The sequence below is a fragment of the Hyperolius riggenbachi genome, chromosome 5 (genome assembly GCF_040937935.1).
Source record: "Hyperolius riggenbachi isolate aHypRig1 chromosome 5, aHypRig1.pri, whole genome shotgun sequence".
Taxonomy (NCBI): Eukaryota; Metazoa; Chordata; class Amphibia; order Anura; family Hyperoliidae; genus Hyperolius; species Hyperolius riggenbachi.
In genome coordinates, this window is record NC_090650.1 from 68,543,054 (window position 1) to 68,561,559 (window position 18,506).

The following is an 18,506-nucleotide window of genomic DNA, read 5'->3' on the forward strand; positions in this document are numbered from 1 at the left end:
TTTATGCCAAGGACCCCAAAGCTCATAAACTTGGTCATTGAGTGACTGTATGTTAAAGTGAACCTCCGGACTAAAAATCTACTCAGCAAAACTGAAAAGGCTTGGTGTTTCTTTAACAGTTTCACAGCATCAGAACTTTGTTTTACTTACCAAAGCATCATTTTAGCTGCATTTTTAGCTAAGCTCCACCTATCAAAGAAAAAAAGCCCGGGCTTTTTTCCCCGGATGCTGTGCAGAGCACGATGGATTTCCTATGTTGTTATTCACGTTGCCTAGCAACTGGGAGAGGTGCTCAGGACACAGGACAGTTGGAACTCATGCTCCCTGTCACTTCCTTTCAATCAAAAAGATGGCTGCCATCATGAAATCAAACATTTGCCTGTTCTTTTAAAACAGTGTGGATAAGAGATTATATTACCTATCTATTTTAATTAACATAACTAATGTAACTTAATGACAGTATGATTGTTTAGGCTGGAGTTCCTCTTTAAGGTTAGAAATAGTGGGCGCAGCCAAAAACAACTAACTTTTTACATTGGAAAATATAAACTGCAGCTTTTCTTACACTGTTAATGGCAGGGCTCTCAAACTTCACACAGTTGGTCACTGGGTGACTGGGATTATTATTAAGAAAAGTAGGTGGAGCCTACAAGAGCCAATCAAAATTCACCTATTGATTTTGAAGGGGAATATTGAAACTGCAGCCATTCTTACACTGTTAATGATAGAGGCCTCAAACCTGCTACAGTTGGTCGTTAAGTGTCTGGGGTTCAAATTCACTAAAGGGGCAGAGCCAAACACAGCCAATCAGATGTCTTTGCTGGATAAACTGCTTTCATTAGCAGAATTTTGATGCCAGGAACCCAAAAGCTCACAAACTTGATCATTGAGTGACTGTGTGTCAAGGTTACAAAAACTGGGTGGAGTCAAAAACAGATTTTTCTGGGAAATTGTAAACTGCAGCCTTTCCTCACTGTTAATGGCAGGGTTCTCAAACTTTGCACAGCTGGTTACTGGGTGACTGGGATTAATATTCAGAAAAGTGGGTGGAGCCTAAAAATGCCAATCAAAAATCACATATCGCTTTTCAAGGAGAATATTACAATCGATGCCATTCTTGCACTGTTAATGGCACAAGCCTCAAACCTGGTACAGTTGGTCATTGGATCACTGGGGTTCAAATTCAAAAAGGGGACCGAGCCACAAACAGTCAATCAGATTTGTTTCATTTCATGGGAAATTACAAATTATCAATGCCAAGGACCCAAAAGCTCACAAAATTGGTCATTGAGTGACTGTGTGTCCAGGTTACAAAAAGTGGGCAGAACCAAAACCAAATTTCACTGGGAAAATATAAACTGCAGCCATTCTTACACTGTTAATGGCAGGGTTCTCAAACTTTGCCCAGATGGTCACTGGGTGATTGAGATTAATATTCATGGAAGTGGGTGGAGCCTATAATAGCCAATCAAAATTCACCTGTTGATTTTCAAGAGGAATATTTAAATTGCTGCCATTTTTACACTGCTAATAGCAGATGCTTCAAACCTGCTACATTTGATCATTGGGTGACTGGGGTTCAAATGCTGGAGAGGGGGTGAAGCCACAAACATCCAATCTGATTTGTTTCATTTCATAGGAATATACAAATTATTGATGCCAAGGACCCCAAAGCTCACAAACTTGGTCATTGATTTTTTAATTTCAACGCAATTTATTGATACCAAAGACCGCAAAGCTCACAAACTTGGTCATTGAGAAAAAATGGGCAGAGCCAACACCAGCCAAATACATACCTGGGCAACGCCGGGCAATTAGCTAGTTTGATACTAAATAAATAGATAATAAAAAAAATCCCTCAAAAGTTTATTTCAATGCCACCCTTATTTGACACGGTTGTTTGTTAACCCCCTTGGTGGTATGAAAAATACCGCCAGGGGGCAGCGCAGCAGTTTTTTTTAAAGTTTTTTTTTTTTAAATCATGTAGCGAGCCGAGGGCTCGCTACATGATAGCCGCTGCTAGGCGATCAGGAAATCCCGTTCAAAGAACGGGATTTCCTGGCGGGCTTCCCCCGTCGCCATGACGACGGGGCGGAATGACGTCACCGACGTCAGCGACGTCGGGACGTCATTGGGAGACCCGATCCACCCCTTGGCGCTGCCTGGCACTTATTGGCCAGGCAGCGCAGGGGTCTGGGGGGGGGGGGGGCGCGCCGCACCGGATAGCGGCGATCGGGCGCGCGGCGGCGGCGATCGGGGTGCTGGCGCAGCTAGCAAAGTGCTAGCTGCGTCCAGCAAAAAAAAAAATATGTAAATCGGCCCAGCAGGGCCTGAGCGGCACCCTCCGGCGGCTTACCCCGTGTCACACACGGGGTTACCGCTAAGGAGGTTAATTTAATGTCTCAGCTATTCAACATGTAGACGGTTTCATCATTTACTTCCTTGCTGCTCACCTAACCCTGACTACAATTTTTTAAACATGGTTTTATCGAAAAGTCTGCAAGAGCATACATACAATAATGATATGCAAAAATCATCCAATATGCATTTGAAGGGTAGCAAAAACCAAAAATTCACAGTCAACATGCATATCAATTATCTTCAGATAGAAGTACATAGTTGTGCTTGCAGAACACTGTTGTGACCTTAACCACTTCAGGACCACAGTGTTAAACCCCCCTAAAGACCAGGCCTTTTTTTCTGTTAATTGGCTACTGAAGCTTTAAGGCTGCATTTCCACTTGTGCGGTGCGAATTGCCGCGGTAAAAATTTGCATGCGGATGCGAAATTCGCAAGCGGGTCTATGCGAATTTACATGCGAATTCGCATGGATGACGATGTATGCGAATTTAACCATGGCAGTGCTGGTGTGCTTTTCCATTCGCATAGCGGTATGCGAATTCTGATGGCTCTGCCATGCGAATTTTTTCTGCACAGAAAAACGCAAAGGAATCCTGACAAGTAGAAACAGTCCCATTCACTTGTATTGCTATGCGAATTTGCGAATTCGCGATAGTGGAAATGGGCCCTGAGGCCAAGCTGCAGGGCTGCACAACACAGCATACAAGTGATTCCCCACCCTTTTCTCTGTTAGTAGGGTCTGTTCGTCCCCCCTGTGTTTATTTTTTAATCAATATTTGTTATTTTTTTATATATTTTTTACTATTTCTTTGTTTATTTATTTTTTTTAAAACCTTTCCTCACCCCAGCCATCCAATTATGGAGATCAGCTTTCATAGGCTTCAGCCTATGAGAAGCGATCGCTCTCTTCTGCCCCAGGGGGATAGCCTTATCACACGGCTGTCCCCAGTACAGCGCTGCTGCAGACCTCCAGTGGAAGCCGGAAGTCCGGCGAAACCGGTCGAGGACGCATGTGCTGCGTCCCGACCTCCATCATCCTCCCACACGTGGACCACCTGGCCTCCCCCGTATGCGGGCCCTGGATTCCTATGATCATCAGCACCACATTTGAGCCCTGAAAGCATCTAGTGCCGACTGGACATGGACACTTTCTGGAGCATGTAAGCTTACTGCTGAAACAGCAATTACACTGCTATGTGTTTGTCGGCAGGCTGCTATCCTGTGTACAGTAAGCGAATGTCTGTCATCCCAAGAGCCAATATGTTGCTTATGGATATCTGCTTACATGGAGTCTCTGCTTATTAACTTTGCTACTTTGCTACTGCATGGCAACTGTACTCATGTGCTTTGTGTGTCTTTTGCTGCTGCTCAATCAGGCCATCTTGCACAGATCTCTAAACTTTCAAAGCATGATCTTCAGATTCGCTATGTTGATGTTGCTTACGTGCTTGGATGCTTTCATTTCCTTGTGACGGGCTGGAGGATTGCTGGACCTTCACCTGTATGAAGTGTCTTTATCTGGACATCCCTATGGAGTCACTATAATCCTGTTGTCCATATATTTGCATATGCTGAACTGTAGCTTCCAGCCAATGTTTTTGATTATACGGCTGGGTTAACTGTCCATAGGGGCCAGACTGGCTCCTCTTGTGTTATTATTAGGGAAGGTGTAGGTGTGGGACCTGCTGTAGGGGTGGGGGGATTGTGGAGGGTGCGGGGTGGGCACATTTTTAATTGTGTATTTTTATGCTATTTCGTGGATTAATAAAATATTTCTCATTTTGATACTGCAATTATCTTTTGTGATTTGTGTCCAATCGGGTCATACCCACTGTCTTCTTATCTCATTGTTTTTACTATATATATATATTTCGTTAATTTGCAACACCCATTCAGAGACCGCTAGTAATTGCAGCGTAATCCGACACATAGTGATAGCTGTACATGCATATACAAGGGATTCTCTCAGCAAAATACCTTCAAATTTCATATATTGCCGTTCAGGAAGGAGTCCTAATAGACAAAGCATAGGGCATAAGGGTATCTGTTTCTCCAACAAATCAGAAATCAGTTTAGTGACCTGATGCCAGAATGTAAGCACATGAGGACATTCCAACAACAGAAGTTAGGTTTAATTTTGGACAGTCTGAGCGGGGTAAGGTATGCCTGTCGAACAAGATAAAATTGCATTAACTTGCAGCTAGCTGAGATTGAAGTATAGACATGAGACTTCAGAGCGTCCTTTCATCTCTCATAATCAAGATTGGTAAGGTAACCAGCCCATTTAGCTCTGAGAAGATCAGTGTTATTTGCTACCAGCACAGTTATAAGTGAATAGTGTAGGGGGTGATGACTCCCCCCCCATACCTTGTGTATGAAGAATGCAAATAATTGGGACGTCTGAAAATGACATTCAGAGGTTGCTAAATTGTGCATGCCAGTGATGTCTAAATTGTAAATATTCCCTGATGACTTTTTAATGCCTAAAAATATATTTTCACTTAATTCCCCTTCCTGAGAACTAACTATAAAACTTTAACAAGATTCTTCATGCTTAATGGCACCCTTCCACTTCCTGACAACTTATACTGATCAGGATTGGGAATTCAGACATAAACAGCTCCAACCTTGTGTATAGCCTTGGTGTGCTAAGCTATGGGAAATTGAGTTTCAGAAACCAAATTTCGGCTGTAGTAAAATCTTCCTACTTTCATCTGCAGAACACTGCAAAAATTAAAAATCTCATTCCCCAGAGCAGTGATCTGCAAACTTGGCTCTCCAGCTGTTAAGGAACTACAAGTCCCACAATGCGTTTGCCTTAATGAATCATGACTATGGCTGTCAGATAGAGATAGCCCAAACCTCAGATTTTAGGTTCGCGAACCTACCACGAAAGTTCGGTTCGCGCAAACTTTCGCGAACTGCAATAGACCATGCGGTAGGCCTGGGTTCGATTCCTGGCCAATATATGTGAGTTGGCTTTTGACATCCTACAAATCCCTAAGCAAGCTCATTTTTCTCTTGGATATATCATAATGGTACATGCTAGGCTGGCTTCAGCATGTAGCATTGTAGTGTGTTGTGTTGGTGGTATAATGGTTAGGATAGCAGCCTACCATGCAGTAGGCCTGGGTTTGATTCCTGGCCAATGTATGTGAGTTGGCATTTGACATTCTCCAAATCCCTAAGCAAGCTCATTTTTCTCTTGGATGTATCATAATGGTACAGCTAGGCTGGCTTTAGCATGTAGTGTTGGTGGTGGTATAGTGGTGAGGAGAGCTGCCTACCAAGCACTAGACCTGGGTTCAATACCCGGCCAATGTATGTAAGCTGACTTTTGAAATCATACAATTCCCTGGAAGACAAGACCCTCCGAGGAGGGAGAGAAGAAGAAGGGAGCTGTGGTGGGGTGCAATATAAGGAATAACAATCATCCAGGAGCAAGCTAACAAGCCTACAAGAGCCTAACTAAGCTTTCCCTAGCAGAGTCTGTCAGCAGCTGTCACTTAGCTAATTACTGTAGGCAGATGAGTAAGTAAAACGGCCGGAAAACCTTGCCTTTTATAAGGGGGGTGGGGCTCCAGGAGTGAGTGTAGTCTGATTGGTGATAATGTGCCTGCTGACTGTGATGTAGAGGGTCAAAGTTGACCCCAATGAAGCATTATGTTGGCGAATCGAACTTCCGCAAAAATTCGCCTTCGCCGGCGAATGCGAACCACCCAAAGTTTGCCTGGAACCGTTTGTGGGCGAACCGTTCAGGCCACCTCTACTATCAGACTCCTGCAATGCATTGTGGGACTTGTAGTTCCTAAACAGCTGGAGAGCCAAGTTTGCAGATCACTGCCCTAGAGGATCTCCCAACCCTAGTTCACGCCTTCATCACATCATGGCTGGACTACTGCAATACCCTTTATGCAGGCCTCCCAAACAAAGACCTGCACTGCCTGAAATTAGTGCAGAATGTTGCTGCCAGATTGCTAGCAAATCAGCCTCGCCACTGTCACATTACACCAATCCTTTGCTCACTGCACTGGCTATCAGTAAAATGGAGAATACTCTTCAAGATCGGATTGTTGACATTAAAACCACTGCACAATTTGGGCCCTGGATACACGAAGGACTTGCTGAAGCTGCACCACACCTCTCACAACCTCAGATCAGCAGATTCCATAAATTTGGTCAAACCCAGAGTGCACCTCAAAACCTTTGGAGACAGAGTTTTCTGCCATGCTGCCCCTACCCTTTAGAACTCCCTACCACATCCAGTAAAGACAGCCACTTCCCTGGAGTTATTCAAATCCAGACTGAAAAGCTACCTGTTTAGCCTGGCATTTCCGGACTCATAGAGTTCTTCATCTGTACCACAATTTACCAATCAACCAATTATTGTTTTGAGCCATGCTTATGCGCTTTGAGTCCTATGGGAGAAAAACGCTTTACAAATGTTATTTGTTGTTGTTGATACCCCCTTTAAAAACGATACTTAACCCTTAGGTGTACATGAGTAGATATGGTAAATAATTAGCACTAAAACAACAAGAGAAATGGGTGCCAAAAAAGTGAATACAAAAAAAAAAAGAAAGAAAAAAAGAAAGAAAAGAGGGACACCAAAATCCCAATTTATATTTCCATATAAACATTTGCATTCACCGTGTCAACAAATGATATAGAAAAGAGCACATAGAGAAAATTAAATAATTAGCAACCACCTGATATGCATCATTTATCACCTTGCCACAACGTCCCACTCAATATTAAATCAAATTTCAGCAGAATAAGATAAAAAAAAAAAAGAAAAAAAAAGTTCTACTATAACTCTTGACTCTGCAGAGCCCAGCCATGTGTCTCTCTCTTTCTCTGTGCTATAGTGTACGTCTGTTTATTACATCATGATTGCAACTACAGTGGGATGCGAAAGTTTGGGCAACCTTGTTAATTGTCATGATTTTCTTGTATAAATCGGTTGTTACGATAAAAAATGTCAGTTAAATATATAGAGGAGACACACACACAGTGATATGTGAGAAGTGAAATGAAGTTTATTGGATTTACAGAAAGTGCACAATAATTGTTTAAATAAAATTAGGCAGGTGCATACATTTGGGCACTGTTGTCATTTTATTGATTTCAAAACCTTTAGAACTAATTATTGGAACTCAAATTGGCTTGGTAAGCTCAGTGACCATTGACCTACATATACAGGTGAATCCAATTATGAGAAAGAGTATTTAGGGGTCAATTGTAAGTTTCCCCCCTCTTTTAATTTTCTCTGAAGAGTAGTAACATGTGGGTCTCAAAACACCTGAAGACAAAGATTGTTCACCATCATGGTTTAGGGGAAGGATACAGAAAGCTGTCTCAGAGATTGCAGCTGTTTGTTTACACAGTTAGGAACAAATTGAGGAAATGGAAGACCACAGGCTCAGTTCAAGTTAAGGCTCGAAGTGGCAAACCAAGAAAAATCTCAGTTAGACAGAAGCGACAAATGATGGGAACAGTCAGAGTCAACCTACAGACCCACAACATCATCTTGCTGCAGATGGAGTCACTGTGCATCATTCAACCACTCGGTGCACTTTACACAAGGAGATGCTGTATGTGAGAGAGATGCAGAGGAAGCCTTTTCTCCTCCCACAGCACAAACAGAGCCGCTTGAGGTATGCTAAAGCACATTTGAACACGCCAGCTTCATTTTGGGATAAGGTGCTGTGGACTGATGAAACTAAAATTGAGTTATTTGGGTATAACAAGGGGCGTTATGCATGAAGGAAAAAGAACACAGCATTCCAAGAAAAACACCTGCTACCTACAGTAAAATATGGTGCTGGCTCCATCATGCTGTGCAGCTGTGTGGCCAGTGCAGGGACTGGGAATCTCGTAAAAGTTGAGGAACTCGTGTATTCCACTCAGTATCAGCAGATTATGGAGACCAATGTCCAGGAATCAGTGACAAAGCTGAAGCTGCTGCGCCGGGGCTGGATCTTTCAACAAGACAACCACCCTAAACATTCCCCCAACTCCACTAAGGCATTCATGCAGAGGAACAAGTACAACGTTCTGGAATGGCCATCTCCGTCCCCAGACCTGAATATAATTGAAAATCTGTGATGTGAGATAAAGAGAGCTGTCCATGCTCGGAAGCCATCAAACCTGAATGAACTAGAGATATTTTGTAAAGAGGAATGCTCCAAAATACCTTCAACCAGAATCCAGACTTTCATTGGAACCTACAGGAAGCTTTTAGAGGCTGTAAATTCTGCAAAAGGAGGATCTACTAAATATTGATTTCATTTCTCTTTTGTGGTGTCCAAATTTATGCACCTGCCTAATTTTGTTTAAACAATTATTGTGCACTTCCTGTAAATCCAATAAACTTCATTTCACTTCTCAAATATCACTGTGTGTGTCTCCTATATGATATATTTAATTGACATTTTGTATCATAACAACCAACTATTTATACTGGAAAATCATGACAATTAACAAGGTTGCCCTAACTTTCATCCCACTGTACATAACAGGTGAAGGGGAACATTAGTAAATGAATGTCACAAAAAGATGTGAGCATTTACCATTTAGAGACTCACATTTTCATATGAATTAACTGCAGGATAATTAGGTAATTTTAAATAATGTGAGTGACTCAGAGTATATTATAGCATGTTCAATGCTTTACCATCAAGCGACTCATGTTCCATTAACACTAGACCTGTTGCTTTAATGAAAACGAATCAATGCTTATGAGCAACATTTAAGTGAAATGTCCTTTTGATGCTTTCATCATTTATAATTTAATGACATATTGATCTTAAGTCTTATGTACCTAACAAAAACGTATGCTAAGAAAAGTGGACCTGTAGTTGGTTAGTTGAGGTTAAAGCATAATGAACTGCAAACATCTGATACAACTGCTCTGCTTCCCTAATTATAAGTATATACATACAGTACATGGTCGTGTTATTATTGTGTATTTATATAATGCACTTTCATTTCACTATTTGTTCCTTAGAGAAGTCACAATCTAATTCCTAATGTAGTCATAGGACCATATGCAATTAACTTTTTCTCCTGAGTTTTCATCTTCCTTTTAAAATAACTTTTTGACACAGCAATTGAAAAAGTATTTAAAAAGTGGATGAACATCTACTATCAAAATTATTTTGAGTATTTTCTAACTCTATAGTTGTTTAAAAGGCATTGTATTGACAAGTTGTAAAACAAAGTTTATGGATTCTTACGGAGGCCCTGGTTGTGGAGGCAGATATTTACATGAAAAGAATAAAGCTTGGTCTTCACCTGGATTTTGCAATATTAGCTTAATTTATAAGTGGCACCATAGGCACAGAAAGCACAACGTTTCGGCACACAGGCCTTTGTCAGGCATTTGACAAAAGTCTGTGTGCCGAAACATTGTGCTTTCTGTTACTACGGTACAACTAATAAATTAAGCTAATATTGCAAAATCTAGGTGGAGACTCATCTGTCTTTATTCTTTGCATCTGATTATACACCCCTGTGGCATTCAGGTGTATGCTGGTTGACTCCCTGGTGCTACGACTGTCAGTGGTTTGAGCTCTATGGCAATCCTTTTTCGTGAGCAGATATTTACATGCCATGAAATTCAGAGTCATGTAAGCATTGGCTGAATATGTATTACGATGGTACTGACGGCATTTCCTGAACAGCAGTTGCAAACAGTAGTGGGCCGAAATTTTGCATATGCGAAATTTTGCATCGAAAATTTGCATTTACACATCGTAATCATCATGCAAAGTTTCAGGGAAAATTGTAAATAATTTCGTATGTAATAGTAATAGTTCATAATTTCGTGTAATTTTCACACAATTTTGGGAAATTTTGTGCCTATTTTAGCGGTTAATAGCAAAGCCCCCATACATGCTATTGCTACCAAAATTGCTACATATGTTAAGGAGAATATTGGGTACAAGTCAAAAAAATAATTTTCTAAAAAAGACATTGTAGTCTTTGAGATTTCAAATGTGCAAAGAAAAATGGTTTTTAAACTGTAATTTTTTAGTTTAAAAAACATTTTTTCTTTTTTTTCTTTTTTTAAACTACAAGGTCTTTTTGGAAAATTCTTTTTTTGACTTGTATCCAGTATTTTCCTTAACATGTGTAGCTATTTTGGTGTCACTACCATATATGGGGGCTTTGCTATTCACTGCCAAAGTCGGCACTAAATTATGCGAAAATTAAGCAAAATTTTAGGCGAAATTATGAATCACTATATGAAAGCAGTTGAATTTACAAATCGTAATTACGTATAATAGTAAATGCAAAAATGTATGCGAAATTTCACATAATCGTAATTAGATGATTACAATCATCACTAGTTGCAAAGTCTAACTGACAAAATAGTGTACAGTGAGAAGGGATGCTGTCTGGTATCTTTCTATTTTGGCAGTTAAGTTAAACTGCTGATCAGAAATGCTGTTGAAAACAAAGAAACCCCTGAGAATCCCCCATGAGGAGATGGACTGGCCCAAAATCTGCCAGTTCTGTCAGGTTTAACTGCCTACTTTTTTCGCAATAGTGGTCCTTTAATACTCGGGGCTCAGTGGAGAAGATTGTCTTCTATCGCGTTAACAAGACACACATTTAGAGTCATGGTTTATGTGTCATGTAATGATAAATTCCCCCATTACCTTAAAATATCCACAGCAGGGGCTACAAATATAAACATTTTCCTTTTCCTCGTCCGTCTGCACTGGCTGTCACTAAGCAATGTGTCTGGGTGTGACATATGAGAAGAAAATTGTATTTTGTCACAGACAAATGAAGAAGGTTTCTTGTAATGTTTATTCATCAGAGAAGAAACCACAGGATCTGATGGAGCCTAATTACGCTTTGTAAACATCCCACAAGATGAGGCGCCGAGATTGTTTAATTGTAGAACCTAAGAAGAAAGTACAGGAGCTCAATAGAAAAGTATACGGTCATTTTGCAGCAATCACTCTCACGCCAGAAATGGATTGTCTCTGAATCCAGTGCCCTGAATGCACTGCTGCCATTCTAAGAATGTTCTGAAATAAATACAGAGATTCCAATCTAATAATAACACGACTGAATGCTGTTTGTACTTTGAAAACTGAACTCTTGGAAAGGGGGAAAGCTGTTTCCTGGTTTATATACACAGGAATGACTTGTGATCTCAATTGCCACCAAATGTCTTCCTAAAAATCAATCAAAGCAGAACAGTGGTGTCAACTACTTAGATATTGGGGGGGGGGGGGGCAGGTGTGACTCTTGGCATTCTCTATGGATTGCATATTGAATTCTGTGTTAATTCTCATTTGCACCAGGAAGAGTAGCTATGCTCATCTTGCTTAGGGATCAAGATTTTAAAGAGAAAATCAGGTCCTGGGGGGAAAGGTCAATTTACATACAAGCAATCACTATTTCTCTGCACACAAGACATTAAAGAGGACCCAAACCAAACATTTTTTTAATTAAAAATATTTAGTTGCAGCACTCTGACACATATAAAGATAAATAAACACTCCTTTAAGCCTATGAGCATTTCAGTGCATGCTTTTCACCCTTCTCTTTTCATGACTAGGGTTATACAGGTGGCAGCCATTAGCAATTCCTCCATTGCCGGACACTACCTACTCCAGCATTTTGCTGGATTCTGTCCCGGCAATTCGAAAGGAAGGGAGGGGTTCCACCAATAAATGTAAAATATTTTATATTTGTCATCATGCAGCTGAAAAAAGGCTGCTATTTATTATTATAATTTAGAAAATGCATTTTATTTCTGAAATCTTGTATTTTTAATTTGGGTCCACTTTAACAGCAAGCTGGTACACTTTGTAGAAAATTGTAGAAAAGAGGATATTCACTTTCAAAATGCATTGCATGCAAACATTCTGTGCTTGATCCTTTCATCTTTTCACCAGCGTTGAGGTTTCCTCTTTGAGATTCACATTGAGGCCTGTCTGGTCCTACCATTCTAGAACAAATAGGCATGCACATAAATCAGTCTAAGATCTCCAGGGAGCAACAAACTGTAATTAAAAAAAATGTTTGCTTACTTGCTGAATGGTATAGGTAGAGTAGGAGCCCTTACCATAAAGTAGAAACCTCAAAGCTAGTGAAAGGGTTTAGTACAGAGTTCTTTGCATGCAATCCATTTTGGAAGCTAATGTCCTCTTTCTGCAAAAGAAACAATTTGCAAACTAGTTGTTTTTATTGCTGCTAGTGTCTTGAGTGCAGAGTTAATTATTGTTATTTCTTGCTTGTTCTGCACTTCTGCCCCAGACTTGGCTGTACTGTCTTTGAGTAACAACGGCTCCTGTTCTGTGCAGCGAATTACTTGTGCAGCAACAGTTGACATTGGGAATGCAAGACAAACTTCAAGGGCAAGTAAGGCATGCAGACAGTGCAGCAAAATGTGGTCATGGCCAAATGGGTGTAACTAACAGATACAGCCCTATATCCTATTATCTTTTCTCCTGGGTTTTTCCAAGGAGATATTCTTAAACTTTACCTATAAAAATACCTTTAAACAAGCAAAAAAATAGTAAAAATAAGTTTGATATTACTTTTTTTCCTATTTATTAGTACTTTTTCAATTGCTAAGTGCTTTGAGTAATCTCCTGGGAGAAAACTCAGGAAAAAAGATAACTGGATAAGGGCAATAAAATGCTGAGTGTATGACATATACAGCAATATTTCATACAACCAGAATCTATTTATTCGGTTTAATTCTTACATTACTGCATGGAGTCTGTATGTTCTCCCCATGTCTGTGTGGGTTTCCTCCTGGGCACTCTGGTCTCCTACCATTTCCCAAAAACATACAGATAAGTTAACTGGCTTCCCCCTAAATTAGACTATGATACATACATAGATCTATGACTATGGTAGGAATTAGATTGAGAGACCCTCTGAGGGACAATAAAGTGACAAGACGATATACTCTGTACAGCACTGAGAAGATGATGGTGCTATATACATACTAAATAATAATAATATCACTCCTCTCATTATAGTGGCCTTCATTAGTGCTTTAGTGCTCCTTTCATTATAGTACTCCAATTCTGTACTCATGATCGTTCTCCCCCCCCCCCCCCCCCCCCCCCCCATTAGAGGCCTCTATGTTATAGTGTTCCATACTTTCCATTCTGTCCTTCATTTTAGTGTCCCAGTCCCAGTTTAGTGTCCCAGTTCCAAGACATAATGACACATTATCCTCCCCAAAAGTGAATATCTTTTCCCTGTGTCCCTTTGGGGCGCCTTACAGCCTAGGAGACATTAACCAGGGGTCATATAACTGATTCGCTTTAATTAATCAGTATTTTTTAATAATACTTTTGTGCCATTTCACTAATGTTGACAGGGTTTATTTTTGTTTCTTTGCGGTCTACTTGTGTTTTGCTAGTAGTTTGCAGAATGCCTTTAGAGTTGGATATCTAGTTCCTGATGCACCGCAGGCTTTCATATTGACATAGCCGCTGCTGTGTTTTCCTGGGTAGGACAGGAATTTATGTGTTTGGAGGTGTCATGTAGCGAAAAATAACTTTTATCCTTTGAAATGCAAATTATGGTTGACTGTTTTTAGCCTGCCTGCCTGGATCAATACAATATTATAATACTTTGAGCTTGAAGCGAATACTGACTTCTGTTTTTACGGGCAACAATTAATTGATTTTGTGAGCCACAGATTTTAAAGGGAAACCGTATCCAAGAATTGAACTTCATCCCAATCAGTAGCTGATACCCCCTTTCCCATGCGAAATCGGGTCCTTTTCACAAACAGATCATCAGGGGGCTCTGTATGGGTGATTTTGTGGTGAAACCCCTCCCACAGTGTGATGTCAGGACCATGGGAGCCTCGTTACATTGTGGGAAATAACTGTTTATAGCTGTTTCCAAATGGAAAAAAAGCAAGCAACATCTCCTTCCACTGACATAACCTCCCAGCAGTAAAAATGTCACCATGTGATCAATGTCAGAACATGAATCAGGGGGAGGAAAGATTTTACAATGGACAAACACTGAATAAATCATGTATACATGATTATTGTAAAAATGGAGCACTTTTTTATTACGTTATTTTCACTGGAGTTCTTCTTTAAGACCTGAAGTCAAAATGCTAGTGAAAGTCTTCATCTGTACATTTCTGAGAAGAACAGTGTGTGTATTAGATACCCTTATATTCTCAGGATTATGAAAATATCTATAATGGATATTTGATTGTCACACATCCTTGTAAACATTAAAACATTTGACCAATATTGTGTAGAACTCCTTGTTCAACTAAGACAGCTCTGCCACCCTTTGCTTCCTGGTGCCCTAGGCTTGGCCTTTGTGGCCTTGCTTCAAGTCCTGCTATGGTAGGCATGAGCGAGCGAGATTGCAAAGTTCAGTTTTGTAGTGAATCTGTCCTGTTTCACTTACGGAACTTTTCTGCAAGTATAACCTGATGAATTGTCGTGGGAATTGAGGAATGGGCATCTGTTTGAGCAAATCATTTTTTATCTCAATAAAATACCTTTTACACACAGAAAGTAAGAAAATGCAGACAATGGCCTCAATTCTGGTAGCTTTGTGAGGTAAATATCTTTTTGTAGGTAAAATACCTCATGAGGTATTTTCCTCTCTTTTTTTAGCAATTCTAAAAGATTTTTCTCCATTTCCGAACATGAGGTAAAACATGAGGCAAATGGATAAAGTGAGGTAAAACATGATGTAAGTAAATAATAGTAGTTTTTAATTGTCTTCCATAAGTTAGGATAGTCTTTGGAAGATGTTTATGTTGTTTTTTGTTTGTTTGTTTTGAGGGGGGGAAGGTCAATTTGATTATGTAGCAACATATGAAAAGTACATTTATAGGTATCCCTTATAAAAAAAAATCCAGTAAATATTTGGAGTTTTATTTTTACTATTCTTTTCTATTACAAAGCCAGAATAGGAACTCCACTAAAACAGCAGTAGGGACACCACTAAAAACTGCAAAATGCACACAAATTGACTTTACCCCCAGGTACAGGAAGGTCTTAAACTGATTGGTAAATTATGTGCTAACATGCCCCCTAATTTCCATGAGAATAGCTATTTTTGGTAAATTACCTCATGAATTACCTCATAATTTACTTCATGAGGTAAAACATGACTAAAAACTACCAGAATTGCTAAATGTCATTACCTCATGAGCTAAATTACCTCACATAAGGTAATTTGTTTGATAACCCTACCAGAATTGAGGCCATAAGTCTTATGTCACTCTTTTACCTTGTTGTAGGTAAAATGGAAACTTATCTCGGGGAGAAAAGGTAATTGAGTTGGGGCCCTTGAGTTCTTCTTATCTGGTCAAAGCAACACATTTGTTCAATCGTCTTTAAAGGACTTACGAGGTCAAATGTAAAAAAAAAGTTGTGTACCTGCATGAATTTTGAAAGCACGGAGGACGCCATCCATGCCCTCCGTGCAGTTCCGCCCGGGCCCCCCGGGCCAGTTCCCGACCCCACAACCCGGGTCAGGCTGTCATGCCTCCTCAAAAATGGCCGCCAGGAGGTTGCCGCGGCTGCGCAGTCCGCATAGACGTGAGTGCGGTTGCGCAGCTCTAGGGCCTCCCCCCCCCCCGATCCACACACAGGAGACAGCCTGTAGCATGGATCAGGGGGGGAGGCCCCAGAGCTGCACAGCCGCACTCGCGTCTATGCGGACTGCGCAGCCGCGGCAACCTCCGGCAGCCATTTTAGTGGATTCATGAGAGCCCGACCCGGGCTGTGGGGTCGGGAGCCGGCTCGGGGGGACATTGAGCAGCGGGAACCCGGCAGAACTGCACGGAGGGCGCGGATCGCGTCCTGCGTGCATTCAAAATTCATGCAGGTACACAACTTTTTTCTTCCATTTGGCCTATAGTAGTTTGAAAAAGTGGGGTGTGCCAGCATGGTAACTGGTACAAGATTCTGTCCATCTCTCATGCTGAATATGGGTGAGGTGGGTGCCTGGGTGGTGAACTTGAAGCTAAAAAAAACAAATGATCAATTTCCATGCTCCACTCTTGTAACTGCCCCATCACTGCCCTTTTACCACCCCCTTCAGTCTCATGTTTTCTACTAGGAAATGTAATCTACTTTGTATTGTTCCTGCGGTAAATTCTGATTGGCCTACGCACCAGCTAAATCTACAGAGGCAGGAATCAGACTGTACTGCAGCTTGACAAACACATTTGACTCATGAAGGTATTTTCAAGAAGTTTTGAATCAGGATGATACCATTTATTATGAATGTATTTTTTCCACCACTTGGCTGCTATATACAATTTATATTCCCTTATTATCCTGAGTGCTATTTGAATTTGGCTTGTTCAATTTTGAGATTACTTGGGCTTTCATGTAAATTCCTACACCTGATAAGTTATTGTTATTGTGTTTGCAGTTGTCTTTCTACGTAATAGTGAAGGCAATCTATACATTCGGCCACAGTGCTTCACTCATAGCCCTGACCATAGGAAGTGCAATTCTTTGTCTTTTTAGGTAAGTAAACAAGCTTGTTTTATACATATGTATGTTAAAGTGTGAAAAACACAAATTTGTTCTACTGCCATGCACTAAAATCCAAAAGATAAAATACATGCATATAGGATGTACATTTGTACACGTCTGAAACATGGACTGGAATCTTCAACCCCCACATCGAATGAGTTGGTTAAAATGATGAGACATTTATTACAGATGGAGCGTCTGGATCTGGAGAGACACAAGCAAAACTCAAGTCAAAACGTTTTTCAAAACTTGGAGATTATTTATTGAAAAGAAATACACAAGAGATCAGATAATCCATATAATGCAACCAACGCTGGGACCTTGGTTCAAATGCCAGCCAGGGCACTATCTGTACGAAGTTTGTATGTTCTACCCATATCTGCGTAGGTTTCTTCCGGACACTCCAGTTTCCTCCCACATCCCCTAAACATACAGATACGTTAATTGACTTCTCCTTAAATTGGCACTGGACTACGATACATACACTACACGATACATACATAGACATATGACTATAGTAGGAATTAGATTTTGAGCCTCTCTGAGGGACAGTTAAGTGACAAGTAAATAATAATAATAATATACAGAGTGGTACCTAAAGAATAAAATAGGAGGGTACCTGGGCCTATTTGAAATGTAGGTAATAGTGTAATGGTAACGGGGAGGCAATGAACAGGGGGAAGAGGGATCATGAAGGGGATTAAAAATTGTATAGAGTTTCACAATTTAGTTTTAGTAGTTCTAAGTTGAGTTAGGTTCTAAGTTGGGTTAGGGATAAAAATAATTGTCCAGTGACCCAAGGAGAGAGGTAGAACCAGTCAGAGAATAATAAGTTCCTTGACTCTATGGTGAGCCGTGGCTCAGGCTTGGGAGGAGGCCTAAAAACCACATGAGGAGACTAGGTAGTCCCTTGAAAAGTTATAAGGTCAAACACATTCAAACTACCAGTAGGAAAAAGAATGTGTGCGTCCTCTCTGGGTTCACTAAACAGGCCAAGATTGAAAATGCTATAGTGGCTATTATTGTGTTGTCAGATGTCCTGCCATATATAGGATGTGAAACGATATTCATGTTATAAATAAAAATGTTTTGATGTTAACGTACTTCCTTATAGAATATTGATCTATTTGCCTTATGTCATGTTTGACTCCATCAATGAAGTAATATTTAAAAAGTAAACAAAGATGTCCCCAGAGTAAAGTGAACCATTAATTATATATATAGGTCAGTCAAAATCATTGTCAACATCCTTTCCATAGGGTGCTTTTGTAAAGAATAAGGAAATACTGAGAATTCCCCATGGGAAGATTAACCAGTCTAAACCTGTCAGATGCGTCACATTTTTACTACTTACAGTAAGTGACAATAACATACGTACTATGAGGAGAGTAGAGAAATAGACAATGCATGAAGGAGAGGTTGGAGATCGGACACCAAGGAGTTACACCCTGAACAGTGTTCCAATTGTTGCCTTCTATGCATTTGTCAAATGTAATGGCAGAGAGGATGTGAATATACTGCTCTGCCAATGATTTAGCATGGGTACAGCACCCCGGATGCCTCTGCCAGTGATCAGCCAGGTGGATTAGATGGATTAGATTCGGCTGATTGCTGGCCGTGAGCTTTATT

At 40.5% G+C, this 18,506-nt stretch overlaps 1 protein-coding gene across 2 annotated transcripts in view; it reads left to right on the plus strand.

Annotated features, from left to right (window-relative positions):
• The window catches only part of VIPR2 (vasoactive intestinal peptide receptor 2), a 171,198-nt gene that overhangs the window by 95,830 nt on the left and 56,862 nt on the right, over positions 1-18,506 (plus strand). For both annotated transcript variants that reach the window (XM_068235839.1, XM_068235840.1), the window contains exon 5: positions 16,771-16,868. In XM_068235839.1, coding sequence (XP_068091940.1) covers positions 16,771-16,868 — 98 coding nt within the window. The remainder of the gene's footprint in view (positions 1-16,770; positions 16,869-18,506) is intronic.